Raw genomic sequence first — 16,547 nt, forward strand, 5'->3', positions numbered from 1 at the left:
ATTTCACTTAGCATAATATCCTAGCGGTCCATCCATGTTGTTTCCAAGGCATGATTACATTTTATTTATTTATTCATTTATTTATTTTTGGCTGCGTTGGGTCTTCATTGCTGCGCACGGGCTTTCTCTAGTTGCAGTAAGCGGGGGCTACTCTTCATTGCGGTGCGTGGGCTTCTCATTGCAGTGGCTTCTCTTGTTGCAGAGCATGGGCTCTAGGCATGCAGGCTTCAGTAGTTGCAGCACACAGGCTCAGCAGTTGCGGCTCACAGGCTCCAGAGCACAGGCTCAGTAATTGAGATGCACGGGCTTAGTTGCTTAGCAGCATGTGGGATCTTCCTGGACCAGGGCTCAAACCCATGTCCCCTGCATTGGCAGGCAGATTCTTAACCACTGTGCCACCAGGGAAGTCCCTACATGTTTTTATGGCTGAGCAATAGTCCATTCTTTGTCTATACTACAATTTCTTTATTCATTCATCCGTTCATGGACACTTAGGTTGTTTCCATATTCTGGCTATTGTAAACTGCTGCAATGAACATGGGGGTGCATATATCTTTTCAAATTAGTGTTTTTGTTTTCTTCTAATAAATACTGGCTTTGTTTCAGTACTTGCAGCACTGTGGTAGGGAATGAGCTAGAATGGGGAAATATTTATAGCAGGGAGACCAGTTAGGATGCTTTTTAACAATAGGGCAAAGACACATAGGACCTTAACAGATGCGGGGGGAATGGAAGGAGGCCAAAGGTGAGGGACATTCCTGATATGAGTAAGAAGAAATATTAAACCATTGTTAAGATCTTGAACAGAGAGATCATGATGAAAATGATGAAATGAATTTACTAAATCTTACCGGTTGGTACTTTAAGAAATTTGTTTCTCTTCAGCCAACATTTCCACTTACATAGGTAGGAGTTTGAGAATATGGTGATGTTTTGCTCAGTTCCGCCTGTATTACAGGCCTCTGGATTAGGTACAAAATTTCATTTGGGAAAATGACTACAAAATTAATGAGATAGTCTTACAGTACCACAAATTTTCCGTAGTAAACAGATCACAGATTAGCACTGTTGAATCGTACAATGGGATAGACTTTACATGTACTCTAGTCCAACCTTCTTGTTTGGTATTGAAGAAATGGAGGCTGGAAACTTAAAGTGACTTGTCTTGTATCCCATAACTACTTTGTGATAAAGCTAGAACTTAAAAACGTAAGTTTTGTGAATTACTACTCTTTATGTTTTTGGAGGGAGAAGAATCATGGTGTATAACTGTAGATATATTCATTTTTCTTATATCACAAGAATGGAGGCAATTAATGTGATAGAAAGAGCTTTGACTTGGAATCAGAACACTGATTTTTGTATCAGCACTGCTTTTTAGAAACTGTGTGACCTTGATCGCTTCACCTCTCTTGGCTTCACTTTCTTCATCTGGAAAGTGAGTAATAGCCTACCTCCTTCACAGGGTCATGTTGGGAATCAAGTACACGAACTAAAGCCTTTCTAAGTTTTGTATAATTATGAAAAACTTAATTAATGTTATTAGTGAGCTGTTATTCTTGTACTCCTTTCCAGTTGCTTTACTGGTCTATACCATCCTAAAGACTCTAGGGCATTTTCTGGCGGTACAGTGGTTAGGACTGCACGCTTTTACTGCCAAGGGTGCGAGTTCAATCCCTGGTCAGGGAACTAAGATCCCACAAGCTGCATGGCCCAGCCAAAAAAAAAAAAAAAGACTCTAGTTTAGAGACTTAGAACCTAATCATTTCTGTCAGCTTGTCTGATCAGCAAACAAGGGAATGATTCTCTGAGGCAAATTGAGTTCTTTTGCGACTTATAGTTCTTTATTGAATCCACAGATACACTGAATTTTGTGTGTGTGTCTTCTTTTCTTAATTAAAAATTTTAACTTTTCATTTTCAAACAATTTGAGATTTTTTTTAATTGCGAGAATAGTGCAAACAGGCACTGCATACCCTTCATCCAGCTTCCTCAAGTGTTAACCTCTTACATGACTGTACAGTTATCCAAACCAGGAAATTTACATTTATGCAATACTATTAAGTAATCTACAGCCTTCATTCACATTTCATCAGTATTTCCACTAATGTCCCTTTTATGCTGAAGACCCAATTTAGTAGTATCCTGCATTCCATTTAGTTGTTCTGCCTCCTTAATTCATTTCAATCTGTGACATTTCCTCAGTCTTTCTTTGTCTCTCATAACCTTGACACTTTAGAGGAACCCTGGCCAATTATTTTGTAGAACATCCTTCAATCTGGGTTTGTCTGAAGTTTTCTCATCCCAGAATTCAAGTTCTGCCTTTTGGGGCAAGAAGACTGTAGAAGTGATGCTGTGCTCCTTTCAGTGCATAATATTAGGAAGTTCTTCTCTAGAGATCCCTTCTGTATTTAAAATATCACTTGTCTGTGAAAGACCCAAAATAAGTTATTCCAGCTGTTCCCCATCCCAAGTTACAGTCTTATTTCTCCACCTGCCTTCTGAATGTTGCCACATGGACTTACCGCCATCATTTCAAATTCAGCATGTCTAAAACTGAATCAGATATCAAAATTTTGCTCTAATATCACTTTCTTACCTTAATGTTATCACTCTGCATCTACTTATGTTGACTTCAAATATCAAATTTGCTTTTTAATTTTTCTCCTCCCTTAATTTCCTTAGTTCTTTACCTGCTTAATCTTCTTTTAGTCTATCCTCAATCTAGCCTGATTTGCAAACTGTCATTGATCAGAAATTAAATGTATTGGAGACGGGAACTAGATAAGTTGTGCTTAGTAGACATAGAATAAGTGTTGACACCTGAACAAAGACTTGAAAGAAGTAAGAAGGTTGACCACATGAATATCTAGCGAACAACATTTCAGGCCAAGGGAACGGGAGAAGTTCTAAAGCAGGCGCATCTGGTGCGTTGAAGGCGCAACAAGAAGAAGGTGTAGCTGAAGTGGAATAAGCGTGGGGAGGAGAGTAGTAGGAGATAAAGCTAGAGATGTGGGTGGTCAGTGGTCATACTGGTCATGTGGGAGATTAGACACCATGGTAGGGACTTTGATTTTTATTCTGGGCGAAATGAGAACCATTGTAGGTTTTCAATCAGCGGACTGACAGGATCTATTCATACCGTTAAAAAGGCCAATTATAATCATAAATGTTATAAATAATTTAAACTTCCCTATTGAAAGACAGAAATTCTCAGATTTATTTTTTTAAATCCCACTAAAAATGATTTATAAGCAACATATCAAATCAAAATGATATAGAAAAGTAGAAAATTGGGCATTGAAAGAAGACCTGAAGGAGAGTACCAAAGAGAAACCAATAGCTACAGAACTAAAATCAGACAAAATGAGATTCAAGGCAATAAAGATTAAAAAGGACAATGAAGAATGGTTATATTGATAACAAGTACAATCATTAAAAGTTACAGTAGATTATAAATTTTTAGATAACTAGAAATATAGCATCAAAATATATAAAGCAGGGCTTCCCTGGTGGTGCAGTGGTTGAGAGTCCGCCTGCCGATGCAGGGGACACAGGTTCGTGCCCCAGTCTGGAGGATCCCACATGCCGTGGAGCGGCTGGGCCCGTGAGCCATGACCGCTGAGCCTGCGCGTCCGGAGCCTGTGCTCCGCAATGGGAGAGGCCACAGCAGTGAGAGGCCCGCGTACCGTAAATATATATATATATATATAAAAAGCAAAACCAATAGAAATCTAAGATGTTAACTAAATTATAGTCATGTTGAGAGACTTTAACACATATCCCTCAAAAATCAGCATGTCAAAGAGATACAAAGTATTTCATAAAATAAAAGATTTGAATAACAATAGCCTTGAATATGTGTATGTGTTCGTAGTACCCCCAAAAAAGAATATGCCGTACTTAAAAACACTAATGGAATTTTAGTTATAAAAATATACCATGGGGCTTCCCTGGTGGCACAGTGGTTGAGAGTCCGCCTGCCGATGCAGGGGACACGGGTTCGTGTCCCGGTCCTGGAAGATCCCACGTGCCGCGGAGCAGCTGGGCCCATGAGCCATGGCCGCTGAGCCTGCGCGTCTGGAGCCTGTGCTCTGCAACGGGAGAGGCCACAACAGTGAGAGGCCTGCGTACCGCAAAAAATACATGTATATACCATGTACTAGACTACAAAGAGCAACTCACTGTATTTCAGAATGTAGAGATCATAAGGCTACATTCTCACAGTGTAATGCAATAAAACCATAAATAAACAAGAGAAAGGATGGCAAAAAAACTAACTGCTTGGCATTTAACTACTTTTATTCTAGTGAAAGATGAAATTTTTTTTAAAATAGGTATAAGCTAGAACTATACAAAAATAAAGATGTTTTAGAACAAAACCTATGAATTTTAATCAACGCACAGTTCCAAGGAACATTCATGTCTTTAGGGCACCTACAGGAAAGCGTGAATGCTTGAAAATAATTAAATATCCGTCTCAAGAAACTAGAAGAACATTAGCAAAAACAAATACAAGAAGAATATATAAAAATAAAAATTGAAGTTAATAAAATGGGAAACAAAAACTACACTAATATTATTTATTATTGTGTCTGCTGTATTTGAGATGCTGTTTCAAGAGCCTAACTCATTTAGTACTGTTATGACCCCCATTTTATAAATGAAGAAACTGAAGCACAGGGAGATTAAGCAGCTTGCCCACAGTCAGGCAGGTCTGAGTGACAGAGGCAGAACTACTAATAGAATCCAGGCATTCTGGTTCCAGAGGCCACATTCTTCATCCCTGAGCCCATTATCAGGTCCAGAATTCAAATATCCATACTTTCTCTCCAGATCTCTTTTCAGTGCTGTGATGGAAAATGTGTTCTCTTTGGAGACCATACCATACTAATTCTGAATGTATAATACTTTTGTTCGTTTGATGCAAAAAAAAATTGTCATTTTTAATATCTATACCTTTACATCTGGATAAAAATGGGAAAACGTGCCTAAATAAAGTTTAACAAGTTACATATTTTACTTAGTCTGCTATAGCATGCCCTGCAATTTTCTTTCTGATTGGCCCTTATATCTTTTTATTATTGTCTGTGTTAAAATCACCTATACACAAAGCTAGAAGCCAAGAAAGGCACAGGAAATTGGTACACTTTTTCTACTTATTTGATCTACTTATTTGATAGATCTCGTAAAAGTTTTAAGAAACCTAAAATCATTGTCTCAAATGAAGAGCTTGTGTTATATGTAGTTTTAATATATACTTCATGCTTCCTGTCATTCAGTGCCATAAATTGAGATTTGACTTTTCTTTGGGTGGGAGGGTCTTGTATACACACATATGTGCATGCATGTATCTGTAACAAGGAAAAGCTGAAGTTTATTTAAAATACAAAGGGCAAACACCACTCTCAAAATATAGTCACATATAGGTAAATAAATATGACCCAATTCTCCAACGCCCTTCATTTAATCATATTACTGTAAAGTGTCCCCCCAACACCACCACCAAAAATAAAATTTATGTTGAGAAAGATTTCAGTTCCTGGTTGTTCTCTGTATGTCTGTGTATATTCTTAAGTTTTTGATATGCATGTATATGCAAATATATGTATGCTTATAAAGATACATATTTATATGTGTAAATATATATGTAGACACACATACATATATACATTAGTTCATTCAAATATATATAAACACATGTATTGGTGCATCATGAAATCTAATATATTTCAAATTGAGTTCTGGATTCAATTTGTATGTTCAATTTTACTCTCTGTTTTCCCCTGAGAAAGCTTCTAAATAATTCTAGGGCAAAAAAATGTTGTGGTAGTTTCAGCTGTCCCTGCAACCACTTTCATTATTTGTGTCATCATTACTGCTGCATAATCTGAACATAAAAAAACATGGTGCTGTAACAAATGACTTCCCAGTACTGACAGTTATAGCAGCAGCATTTCAATACTGATGAAAAATTTCCCAGCGAGGTCTCTGGCCAGGTTTACATAAACCAAACAGGAAATAGCTGCCACTATTCACATTAAATCCAAACTGTTTGGTGTAACTTTATCTATGTTTTACATTACAATAAAATCTCTTTCATTTTCAGCTGGTGAAATTGCGTCCTTATTAACGTTGGAAAAAGATAACTTGAAGTTTCATGTGTGGTATTCTTGTTTGTCCTTTGATGAGATCTTTTAAAGATAATATTTTAAAAGTTGTTTTACTTTTTGACTGTTTAAATTTAATGAACTTTGTAAAATTTTATGATAGGGAGAGGTTTGTTTATAATTTCTTCCCAGTGGACTGCTAATAGAAGTTAGCTTGTCTAGCCCATGTGCTAGATGCTGTCAGTATCAAACTGCCTTTGACTTTCACACCTCTCAGGGGACTAGTAATTGTTGTGTTCAAACAGCCTGTAATTGTGATCCCGCTGGCTTTCTCAGTATGCTTCTGGCTATTAGAATCATTAAACAACTCAGCACCTGTTAACAGCATTGTAAATATTCAACCCTGCTTGTGTGCAGGTTGAATCCAATATAGAGAAATCTTACAGAGCTCAGCCTCATAAATTAGGGCCTCTGACAAGTCAATTATTGTGAAACTGGGTTTCTCTGTGAAATAAATGAAATAGCATGCTGACAAAAAGGTAGGCTGTCTGTTTATGGCAAAGAGAAGATAATGACTTGACGATTCAATGCAGTGAGCGTGAAACTACATTGTATCCTTTATCCATAATTAAACAGTTGTATAATATTTCTGTTTTAATAACCAGTAAATTATAAATTTTCTACTGTGGAAAGTGCAACATGAAAACAGAACTTTTTACTTAGCAGTTGCATGCTTTTTTCAAGTTAGTAAAGTGGTTATTGAAATTAATGATATGTAATTTTTTTAAGCTAAATGCTTATAATTGTTTAGGCTAGAAATTGCACAGTGACTGAAAAGTTTACATGTTAGAAGCGAAGGCCATATAATGCTACTAATGAAGATCATGTAAATATAAACTCCATCCTTTATTCACAAAGAAAGTGTTAGAATATATTCTCTCTCAAAATTTTATGGGACCTAAAAAATAATTCCATTTACACTTAGTTTTATTACTTTAAAAAGTGTCTTATAAATTATACATTTAATTAAGATGTAGCAGTATACTTTCTTAAGGATTTGAAAATATTTATGTAACCTTAGAATCTCAGTTCAAATATTAACAAAGAATAATATTTGGTATAAATCAGTGAAGTCATACCACTAACAAAAATAGATGCATTTTAGTATTTGTGTTGGCTGCATGGGAGAAAGTTTTTTAATGATTGAGATTTTACTATTATATTTAAGAATGTAATATTTTAACTAGCCCTCTCTATTTTTAAAGTTGTCACTTTTAAAAAATAAATAAAGTTATCACATATGCCAGAATATCTGAAGAAAACAATTTTAGGGATTTTTAAAATTCTAGATTACCCCTCCAGATGTAATAAGGATAAAAGTTTTGATATTGAATAAATTGAATGTCAATTCGATTACTTAAATTGAGTTTTTCATTTCTCATATGCAAGTCAGTAAGAATGTTGGTGAGCATATTGAAAAAGAACAACTATATTAAGAAATAATCCATGGAAGTTTTTAAAGTTATTCTGTTCAAAAAATGCATTAAGTTTTAGCAAGTTAGATTATGATATTTTAGTGTAGTCATCAGATAATTTGTTGCAGTCTCAGAGCCATGATTTTACTTCATTTTTTTTTTCTTTTTTACAACTCACTGTAAATGTTTAAAAAATATTTACCCTGACTGTACTTTCTCTGGATAAAAGCCACAAAGTAGTCTAAAAATTTTTCCAATAGATGTAAATGAACAAACTTCAGAAGGGATATTAGCCCATCAAAATATATCTTGTAAATACATAAAACAGTGAGTAAAATAATTATTAAAAAAAGAACCTATAATTTTTGGAGAAAAGTTTTTATCATTAATGGTTTTCAGTATTATTTGTAAGTGTACCAAATTATTCATTTAAGCATAATATGGTAATCTTGGCATTCCAGTTATACCTACATGGGAATGACTTATGGTGATCCTTAGCAGTAACCATGAGATTGTTTGTTTTCAAATGGCCTAAGAAACTTATAGATAAAAATGGAATCATAACTTTTTGTTTTCCACAGTAATATTATTTTCATAATGTCTTCCTTCTGTAATTTTAATTGCATAAAGATAGCTTGATTCTTGCTCTGCAAATAGTACTACTTATTCAGTGTCCTGGGCACATTTTCACTGTTTTTTTTACTATTTAGATATAACTTTATCAACTATATATTAGTCCAGACAGCTGAAAATCGTGTTGGAAAATTTATAGGCTTAGCAAGCCAAAAGAATGTGAAATATAAAGTAAGCACTTACGTTGCAGAAAGTTTGGCTGATAAATTTCATTTGTTGGGGGAAAAAAATGAAAGACAAAAAAATATTGTTAATAATCTGAAACAGCTTTGGGGATCTGTCTCTTTTATGGAGGCTTGAATGTTCAGAATTTTTATTTTCACCTCTAATGCAGAATAAATTATTCTAACTATATACTCTCACAGTTCAGGATAAAGGAAATATTTTCTAATGGTTTCTAATGCTGGTTTTTCACCTTCACACATGCCTGGCTAGATAAAAGTAGGTGCATTTTGTTTAAAGTAACAACAGCACTGATCTGTCTAGTATTTGTTCATTGATAAATATTGCTTTATTTTGGTTTATGAAAAGAACTTTTCCAGGAAGGGCAATAATTTCTCTACAGACTAAAATTTAAAGTAACTAATTCTCTTTTATGAGAATTAAAATCCTCAGCATATAACTATGATTTACAGTTATTTTCCCAAATAAATAACCTATTATTAATCCATACTCAGTGGAAACTCATATATTTGGTTGTACCTAGACTTTTGGGCTAACTTCTCTTTCTAGTGAAAATATATCCTGCCATGATTTAAGTTCTGCTTTTTCTGTTTTTAAATAAATTTTTATAGTATTGACCCCAAATCTTTCCCTTGGAAGAAAGGAAAAGAAAAAAAAAAATCACCATGCTTGAGAGGCCTTTAGACCTCTCCCATTTGAGATTGTTAACACTTTCTTCCTCAGGCTGTGACCACCCCCTTCCTAGTCCTGTACAGATATAAATCCCTCGTGCTGGGTTTCAGTGATGAGAGTCTGTTCTCTGAGGCCACTTTCCACTCCTGTTCTTTGACTTGGGTAGAGGTAGGGCATGTAATTCTCCATGCTGACTAGTGGACAGGGTTCACACAACAGGAATTAGCAATCTGCCATGACTGTGGAGGCAGTCCCTCACCTCTTGGATCTTTTCCCAGACACGGATTCCTAGTGATCTTAGGGATTTGCCAAAAATCTCTTGGAGTTACAGGGAGTAGCATTCAGGTGAATTGCATGTCCTTAGGTTTTTTACTCAGAAGATATATAGAGCTGAACCTATGTGTTTTCTGTATAGGTAAGCTTACTTACAAATGCTTATTTTGTTAGCCTGATGATGTTCCTTCTAATCTTTAGAATATTTACTCCTTAAGCATTAGGGGAACAATTGACTAAATTTCCTAAAAGAACTCATCTGCCACCCAAATCAATTGTTCTTTGAGTTTTTTAATGTTACTGAGGATGAGATTTTACATAAAAAGGGGAATTATATATTTATATATAATATGCTTCTCACTTTTTCTAAATCTAGTATATAAGTTTAGTTTGCTGTAGATGTGTAAACTGAAATAATGTCAGTTTTAACACTGGAAAATTCGTATCTTTTTAATGTGCTGCTGAATTTTATCTGCTTATCTTGCATATTTTTAACATATTGCCATTGTTCATCAGTGTCAATAAACCTTAGTATGGGGATTTTGATCTGTAAAATGGAAGTGGTAATTGCAATTGCTTTATTCCTTTGATTTGCTATAAATGGATTTTTTTTTAATTCTGAAAAGAGCGAGGTGAAATTGAAATGATGGTTTTAATAAGAAATATTTTGAAACAAATAATGACCTTGCTTGTTTTCTAGCTACTACAATTTGAGTGATGTGAGCCATGATTCTGTGAACAAGTTTCTGTCCAATCTGGTTGAGAAGTCCCTGGTTGAATTGGAACATTCCTACTGTATTGAGATGGGAGAGGTACGACTTGGTCATACACATTCCAATTGAAAAGATGGCCCAGCTTTTTAACAATAGGGCTTTTGCTTCTAATGATAACCAAAAATTGTAATGAAACAGTTGGAACAGCAACCTACAGTATGAATTATTAATTTTACGAATATATACACTTCTATTGTACTTTTTATTTATGTTATTTTATATTTCTTCTGAAACAGGATAATCGGAGCATTGAACCACTGACATATGGCCGGATTGCCTCTTATTACTATTTAAAGCACCAAACAGTTAAAATGTTCAAGGAGCGTTTGAAACCTGAATGTGGTACTGAAGAATTGCTTTCAATTCTAAGTGTGAGTTTCATGATATTATTGCATTGTTTTTAATACATAGAGATTATATTTTATATATTTCATACCTTCACTTTTAATTTGGGTCTTAATTTGTTGCCATCTAGTTCCTCTTGAAATTTGGCAGAAACTGTTTATGAAGTTCTTTCTTCTGTCAAACACGATCACTACAAAGCAAATCTGGACTAAATTCCCCATTAAGATTACCGTGTAATTTATCATCCAAACTTGGGTCAGTCTGAGAATGGAATGGGGCACTATTGATATTTAAGCCAGGATAATAGGTATAAACTGGCCTCTCCTCAGCAGCCAGGTGATCTCCCTAGCCTTCAATGTAATAACCTCTCTGGATTATAGTTGAAAGTTTTCTTATTGCTTTTTTTGGGTAATTCTTGTTGGAACTATGCTGTTGCTGATGTTTCTTAACATAAGGCTCCACTTGATTAAGTTCTCTTAGAATTAATGCCAGATAAGTTAACTCCTCCCATTCCCCCCTTCCAAAAGAAAATATACAATCAGATTTATCACATGGTAAAAAACTATACTATGTTCATTTTGCTTTTTTGCCGAGAAGCTAAGAACTAAATTTAATATTGAAGTTAAAATTACTATTAGGAGTATCTTCTCCACTTCCTTCCTTCATATTATATATGCATTATTTTGTTGTCGTTGTTGACTTTAAGTGTAATAATTTACCATAAAACTTTGTTGGCACATTAATCAGGATATACGTTATAAGTATATACGGTATTTTATTTTACCCCTCAGGTGTGTTGGTACTTTTTTAAAAAGTTAAGACCCATTGGGCTCTAATGTCTTTAAGGTCCTTCTCTTATAAATTCACTGATTCTGCTGTAGTTCACTTACTTATTAGCTTTTTTCCTACCTCTCCTATTGCTTTATCATTCTCAATAGACATCAGTATCCCATTCACAGTTTTCCAATTTTTCAGTGTTTTCCCTTTGAGAAACTAGTGTAGAGATTTTGCTTATGGCATAGGGCCAAATACATTGTAATGAGTCAGAAAATATTTGTTCATGAATTGACGGATGGGTGGATGGGTCCTGTATAAATCAGTTTTCTATTGTTTGCTCTATGGAAATGAGTAGAGGATTAAAGTATATGAGGCAGCTTTCCAGAAAATGATTTTGCTGTCAAATTAACAATTCATTTCTGAGGTAAGAATATTTTTTAAAAATTAAGAATCTCTTTTAGATTTCTAAGAATGAGGTTTTTATCATTTCCTAGACAGATATTCATAAAAACAGGATTTTTCTGGGGGGAAGACAGTAAAATCATGGTTAGTTAATTTCAGCAAGCATCTTAAACTAGTATCTGTTAGATTTAAGAATATAATGTTTCTTTCAGATTTACCTACCGTGATATATTTACCTAATTTAGTATTTTAAAGTACTTGGGAACACATAATAACAGCTAATACCTCTGAGCACTTTTCATGTGACAGGCCTTATTCTAGGAACTTTACATTGATAAACTCATTTAATCCTAACAAAGCCACTCATTTGATATTGATAACATCCCATTATTATTCCTATTCCTATTATTTAAGAGTAACCAACTTGTCCAAGGTTGCACATCAAGTGAGTAGTTTGCAGTCTAGCACCTTAGTATGCGTTCTTAACCACTGCACTGTGCTGCCTCTCATGCCCCTGCCTCCCTCTCTCTCTCTCTCTCTCTCTCTCTCTCTCTCTCTCTCACACACACACACACACACACACACACACACACACACAGAGTGAGCTGGAAAATACCGAGTTGGGAGGTTCAAAGTATGTCTAGACTAGATGCACGTTGTTCGTAAAAGTTTGTGAAAACCATATGCCTATTCCACCCTACTAAAAAAAAAACCCAAATGTATATAGTACCAAGGGAATTCAGTCATTTTTCTCTTCAGTCTTTTCCATAAAAAGGCACTGATAGAGCAAGAGGTCTGTTCACATCCTTTCAGTAGCCTGTTTCTTTCCAGCATCACACTGCCTAAAACCAGTACTGATCTCATGGTATATCTTTATTAAAATAAAGTCAACTCTTTTGTGAATAATACAAGAACAACTCATCTGCAGATATACAGAAGGTAAACTACAGTATATTTACATAGATATTGTTCTGCATAGTCCCTTAATGATTTCTACAGCAACAATGATATAATCTCTTCATCCTATGGTGTCTAGTCCATGAAACTCTCAACTTCTGCTACGTAGTGTCTAAGTCTGTAATATCTAAGTGAGACCTCTTTTTGAGGGAGGACACTGGGACATTAGAAGTATAGGACTCATATGGATAAGGAGATCTGCAGGTACCACGATTTTGCTAATTTCTTATCTAGAAATTATTCTCTATGTACTAGAGAACATATGTGTAACTAACAGAGAAACATTAAATAATAAAGCAGGATTGTGTTTGAAGTAATTATAGTACAATTTCTAGAAATCATTCTTTCACTGAAAAGTGTTTTTAAATATTATTTTGTGATCACACCAGAGAGTCCTAAATGACTCACATAGCTTCGTTATCTTCTCTGCTCTTACCTCCAAAACTGCATTATTAATCTCCTTGTGGTTTTGAAACAAGGAGATACAACTGGTCAAGCAGGAGCTATAGAGAAGAGGATGACAAGCACAACAGGACAAAGAAAAGCAGTGTGTGTGAAAGACCTCGTTCCACTACCATTGCTTTTGTTTTTATAATGTTTAATAATGTCACATTATGTTTTCGAACAATGCAGTATTATAACTTATTTACTATCAGCATCTCCTTTTACTAAGATACAGTGACATGTTTCTGAAGTCATTTTCAAACTTTTTTATTTCTATAATTTATTACTTATTTTTAAGAGGAATTTTTAGTATTCCCGAAAAGATCACAACTGAGAAGCTTCTAATCTCTTGAGTATTATTTTGAATTCACTATAATATTTCATCAATTTAATTTTGGCAGTGAATAAAGTTTTCTCATTTCTTAGGCTACATATTGTATTTAACTTTTGGTATTTGCTATCTTTGGTATTAATGATAGTGTAGAAACTATGTTCATTAAGATTTTTATTTTAGGTGTTCTGAATATGTTGCAGTGTGATTATTATTGGCCCAGAGAAAACAAACTGGAAGGTAACCACAGAATGAAAAAAGGAATATTAAAACATTCATTGGGGCTTCTCTGGTGGCGCAGTGGTTGAGAGTCTGCCTGCCGATGCAGGGGACATGGGTTCGTGCCCCGGTCTGGGAAGATCCCACATGCCGCGGAACAGCTGGGCCCGTGAGCCATGGCCGCTGAGCCTGCGCGTCCGGAGCCTGTGCTCCGCAATGGGAGAGGCCACAACAGTGAGAGGCCCGCGTACCGCAGAAAAAACAAAACAAAAAACATTCATTGACTTTCATCAAGCATTTAAAAATACATAAACTTTTAAGTAGGGATACAATTGTATTGCCTTTAGTTTTTCTTTCAAAACTAAAAAGAGAAAGCCATATAATCGGGTCATTTCATGGTATGCTTCCTTTCACAGTGTTTTTGGCCCTTCAGTCTTCCCTCTTCCACAGTGTTCCGTAGCAGAATGTTGTCAGGTTTGGTTAAAAAAAATTCCATACATTAGGTACATGTATACCCTAACTTTTGAATTCTATCCTTTTTGTTCTTTTCCTCTGTCAGTAGGCTTGTTGGGGTCAGCCTGGTATTTTGCAGAATAGTATTTATTATATTGACAGTATCACCCTTTTGACAAAGGATGGAGGCAACAGGAAATTTCTGAGTTTAATATAAAGATGAAAACTGAACTCTTCCAAATAGTAAGGAGGTAAGCTAAATGGAGTTGTCTTAAGAAATATCTTAAGCATATGATGAAGTATGTATAATTTAGATGTTTTATCCTTAATATGTTATTCTACATGTGTCCATATTAAATTCCATCAGTCACATTTCTACCCACAGACCACATATTGATTCATCCAAAAAATATTTACTTTGTGCCTACAATGTGTAAGGCTCATTCTAGGGGCAGGAGATAGAATAGTGAACATTAGTGGCAAACTGTGTGTGTGTGTGTGTGTGTCTGTGTTAATGCACAGATAATCTATGGGCCATGGTAATAAACTATGAAAGACTTGGGTGTTGCTCCTGACCGAGGTCATCAGCACAGTGTGACGCTCCAAGAATCATAGCAGAATGTTGCCCACCATCAAAAAGAGTCTCTAGGGCTTCTCTGGTGGCGCAGTGGTTGAGAGTCCGCCTGCCGATGCAGGGGACATGGGTTCATGCCCCGGTCCGGGAAGATCCCACATGCCGCGGAGCAGCTGGGCCCGTGAGCCATGGCCGCTGAGCCTGCGCATCCAGAGCCTGTGCTCCACAACAGGAGAGGTCACAACAGTGAGAGGCCCGCGTACCGAAAAAAAAGTCTCTAAAAACAGAACAGGATATAGTATTCTTCCTTCGTGTTAATCTTCCCTGTGCACGAGGTTTGCTATATACATTTCTGCTGACCCCACATCAAAAGAACATCATGGAGAAAGTTTGAATGGGCCCAAGGGAGCCGCTCATATGATGGGAGGTATGTGATTGGGGCATTGCAGTCTGCAGAGGCAGAGGATATGAATCAGGTAACAGATATTAAAATCATGGACCTTACGAATGGAGGCCCTCTTTAGATCATGAACACAAGTAACCTTTTTAATTAATAGGAAGTTCCATCTGATCCTGCAAGTAATAAACGCAGAGAATTTATTACTTCACTTGATGAATATAATGTAGGCCAAAAATATATAGATTCAAAAAGAGCTAGAAAGAATTTATGAATGATAAAACTACTAATGAATTGTGCATGTCATATTTGGTGTGGCAGATGCTGATCATTCTGTTACAGACCAAGGAGACAGGAATGAGGATTAGATGAAAGTGTCATCTGTATGGTATTTTTCTCTTGGTCCACTAGATACTTGGAATATTTTTTTTTAAACATCTCTATTGGAGTATAATTGCTTTACAACGTTGTGTTAGTTTCTGCTGTATAACAAAGTGAATCAGCTATATGTATATATATATATCCCCATATCCCCTCCCTCTTGCGTCTCCCTCCTCCCTGCCCCCCTATCCCACCCCTCTAGGTGGTCACAAAGCACCGAGCTGATCTCCCTGTGCTATGTGGCTGCTTCCCACTAGCTATCTGTTTTACATTTGGTAGTGTGTATATGTCCATGCCACTCTCTTACTTTGTCCCAGTTTACCCTTCCCCCTCCCCGTGTCAAGTCCATTCTCTACTTCTGCGTCTTTATTCCTGTCCTGCCCCTAGGTTCATCAGAACCATTTTTTTTTTTCAGATGATACTTGGAATATATTTTATCCTTCAGAATATAGGGAGTGGGGAGTGTTATTTGATTTTCTAAATGTGACAGTCTATTATACTTTCAGGAACTAATTCCTGTTGATCACTATTCCATTATATGTAAATCTTTATTTCAGTCAACACCAAAAAAGAAAACACACTTCCACTAATTTTTTTTCTCTGCTAACACCTCTTTTCAGATTTCTGTTTTCACTTACTCATCTTCTTCTTAAGAAACTGAGCTGTTTCTAGCTTACATTTTTAGATGTCATTGTCTTGAAATGATAGTAAAGTACTCTATTCTAGGTGTAAGACTGAAGATTTTTTTAAAACTATTTCTCTTCACTTATTCTATGACAGCAACCCATTTATTTAAATCTAGTCTTTTCAATATATTCATTAAAAAGTAATAATAACTACCTTTTATGGAGCACCTACTACATGCCAGGCACTTAATATACATTATTTATAATCCTCAAACAACACTTCATGGTAGATGTTAATATATAGAAAATGAAACTGAGGTTTGATGAGGTTATTTAAGTTTTCCCAGGTTCCATACAAAGTAGCTCTTTAGAACTCTCTTCCCTATTCCTTACTTCCTCTCCTAGACATATTTATCCTTATCCTATGATTTAATTCCAAATGTAAAAAATTTTTTAAGTATTGAAATGTAATGGTATATACTTTTTAAAAGTCAGTTAAGAAACAGAGTTGCTTTTAAAATT

The 16,547-nt window shown here is 35.5% G+C and overlaps 1 protein-coding gene across 4 annotated transcripts in view; it reads left to right on the plus strand.

Annotated features, from left to right (window-relative positions):
• The window catches only part of ASCC3 (activating signal cointegrator 1 complex subunit 3), a 334,732-nt gene that overhangs the window by 248,084 nt on the left and 70,101 nt on the right, over positions 1-16,547 (plus strand). For 2 of the 4 annotated variants that reach the window (XM_027089725.1, XM_027089740.1), the window contains 2 exons: positions 10,047-10,158; positions 10,356-10,490. In XM_027089725.1, coding sequence (XP_026945526.1) covers positions 10,047-10,158; positions 10,356-10,490 — 247 coding nt within the window. Of the gene's footprint in view, positions 1-10,046; positions 10,159-10,355; positions 10,491-14,153; positions 14,299-16,547 lie in introns of those variants that run through there. The other 2 variants (XM_027089736.1, XM_027089749.1) reach the window with 2 other exon arrangements.

Source organism: Aethalodelphis obliquidens, unplaced genomic scaffold, assembly GCF_003676395.1.
Source record: "Aethalodelphis obliquidens isolate GAN/ISIS:26980383/991018 unplaced genomic scaffold, ASM367639v1 scaffold3, whole genome shotgun sequence".
Lineage (NCBI taxonomy): Eukaryota > Metazoa > Chordata > Mammalia > Artiodactyla > Delphinidae > Aethalodelphis > Aethalodelphis obliquidens.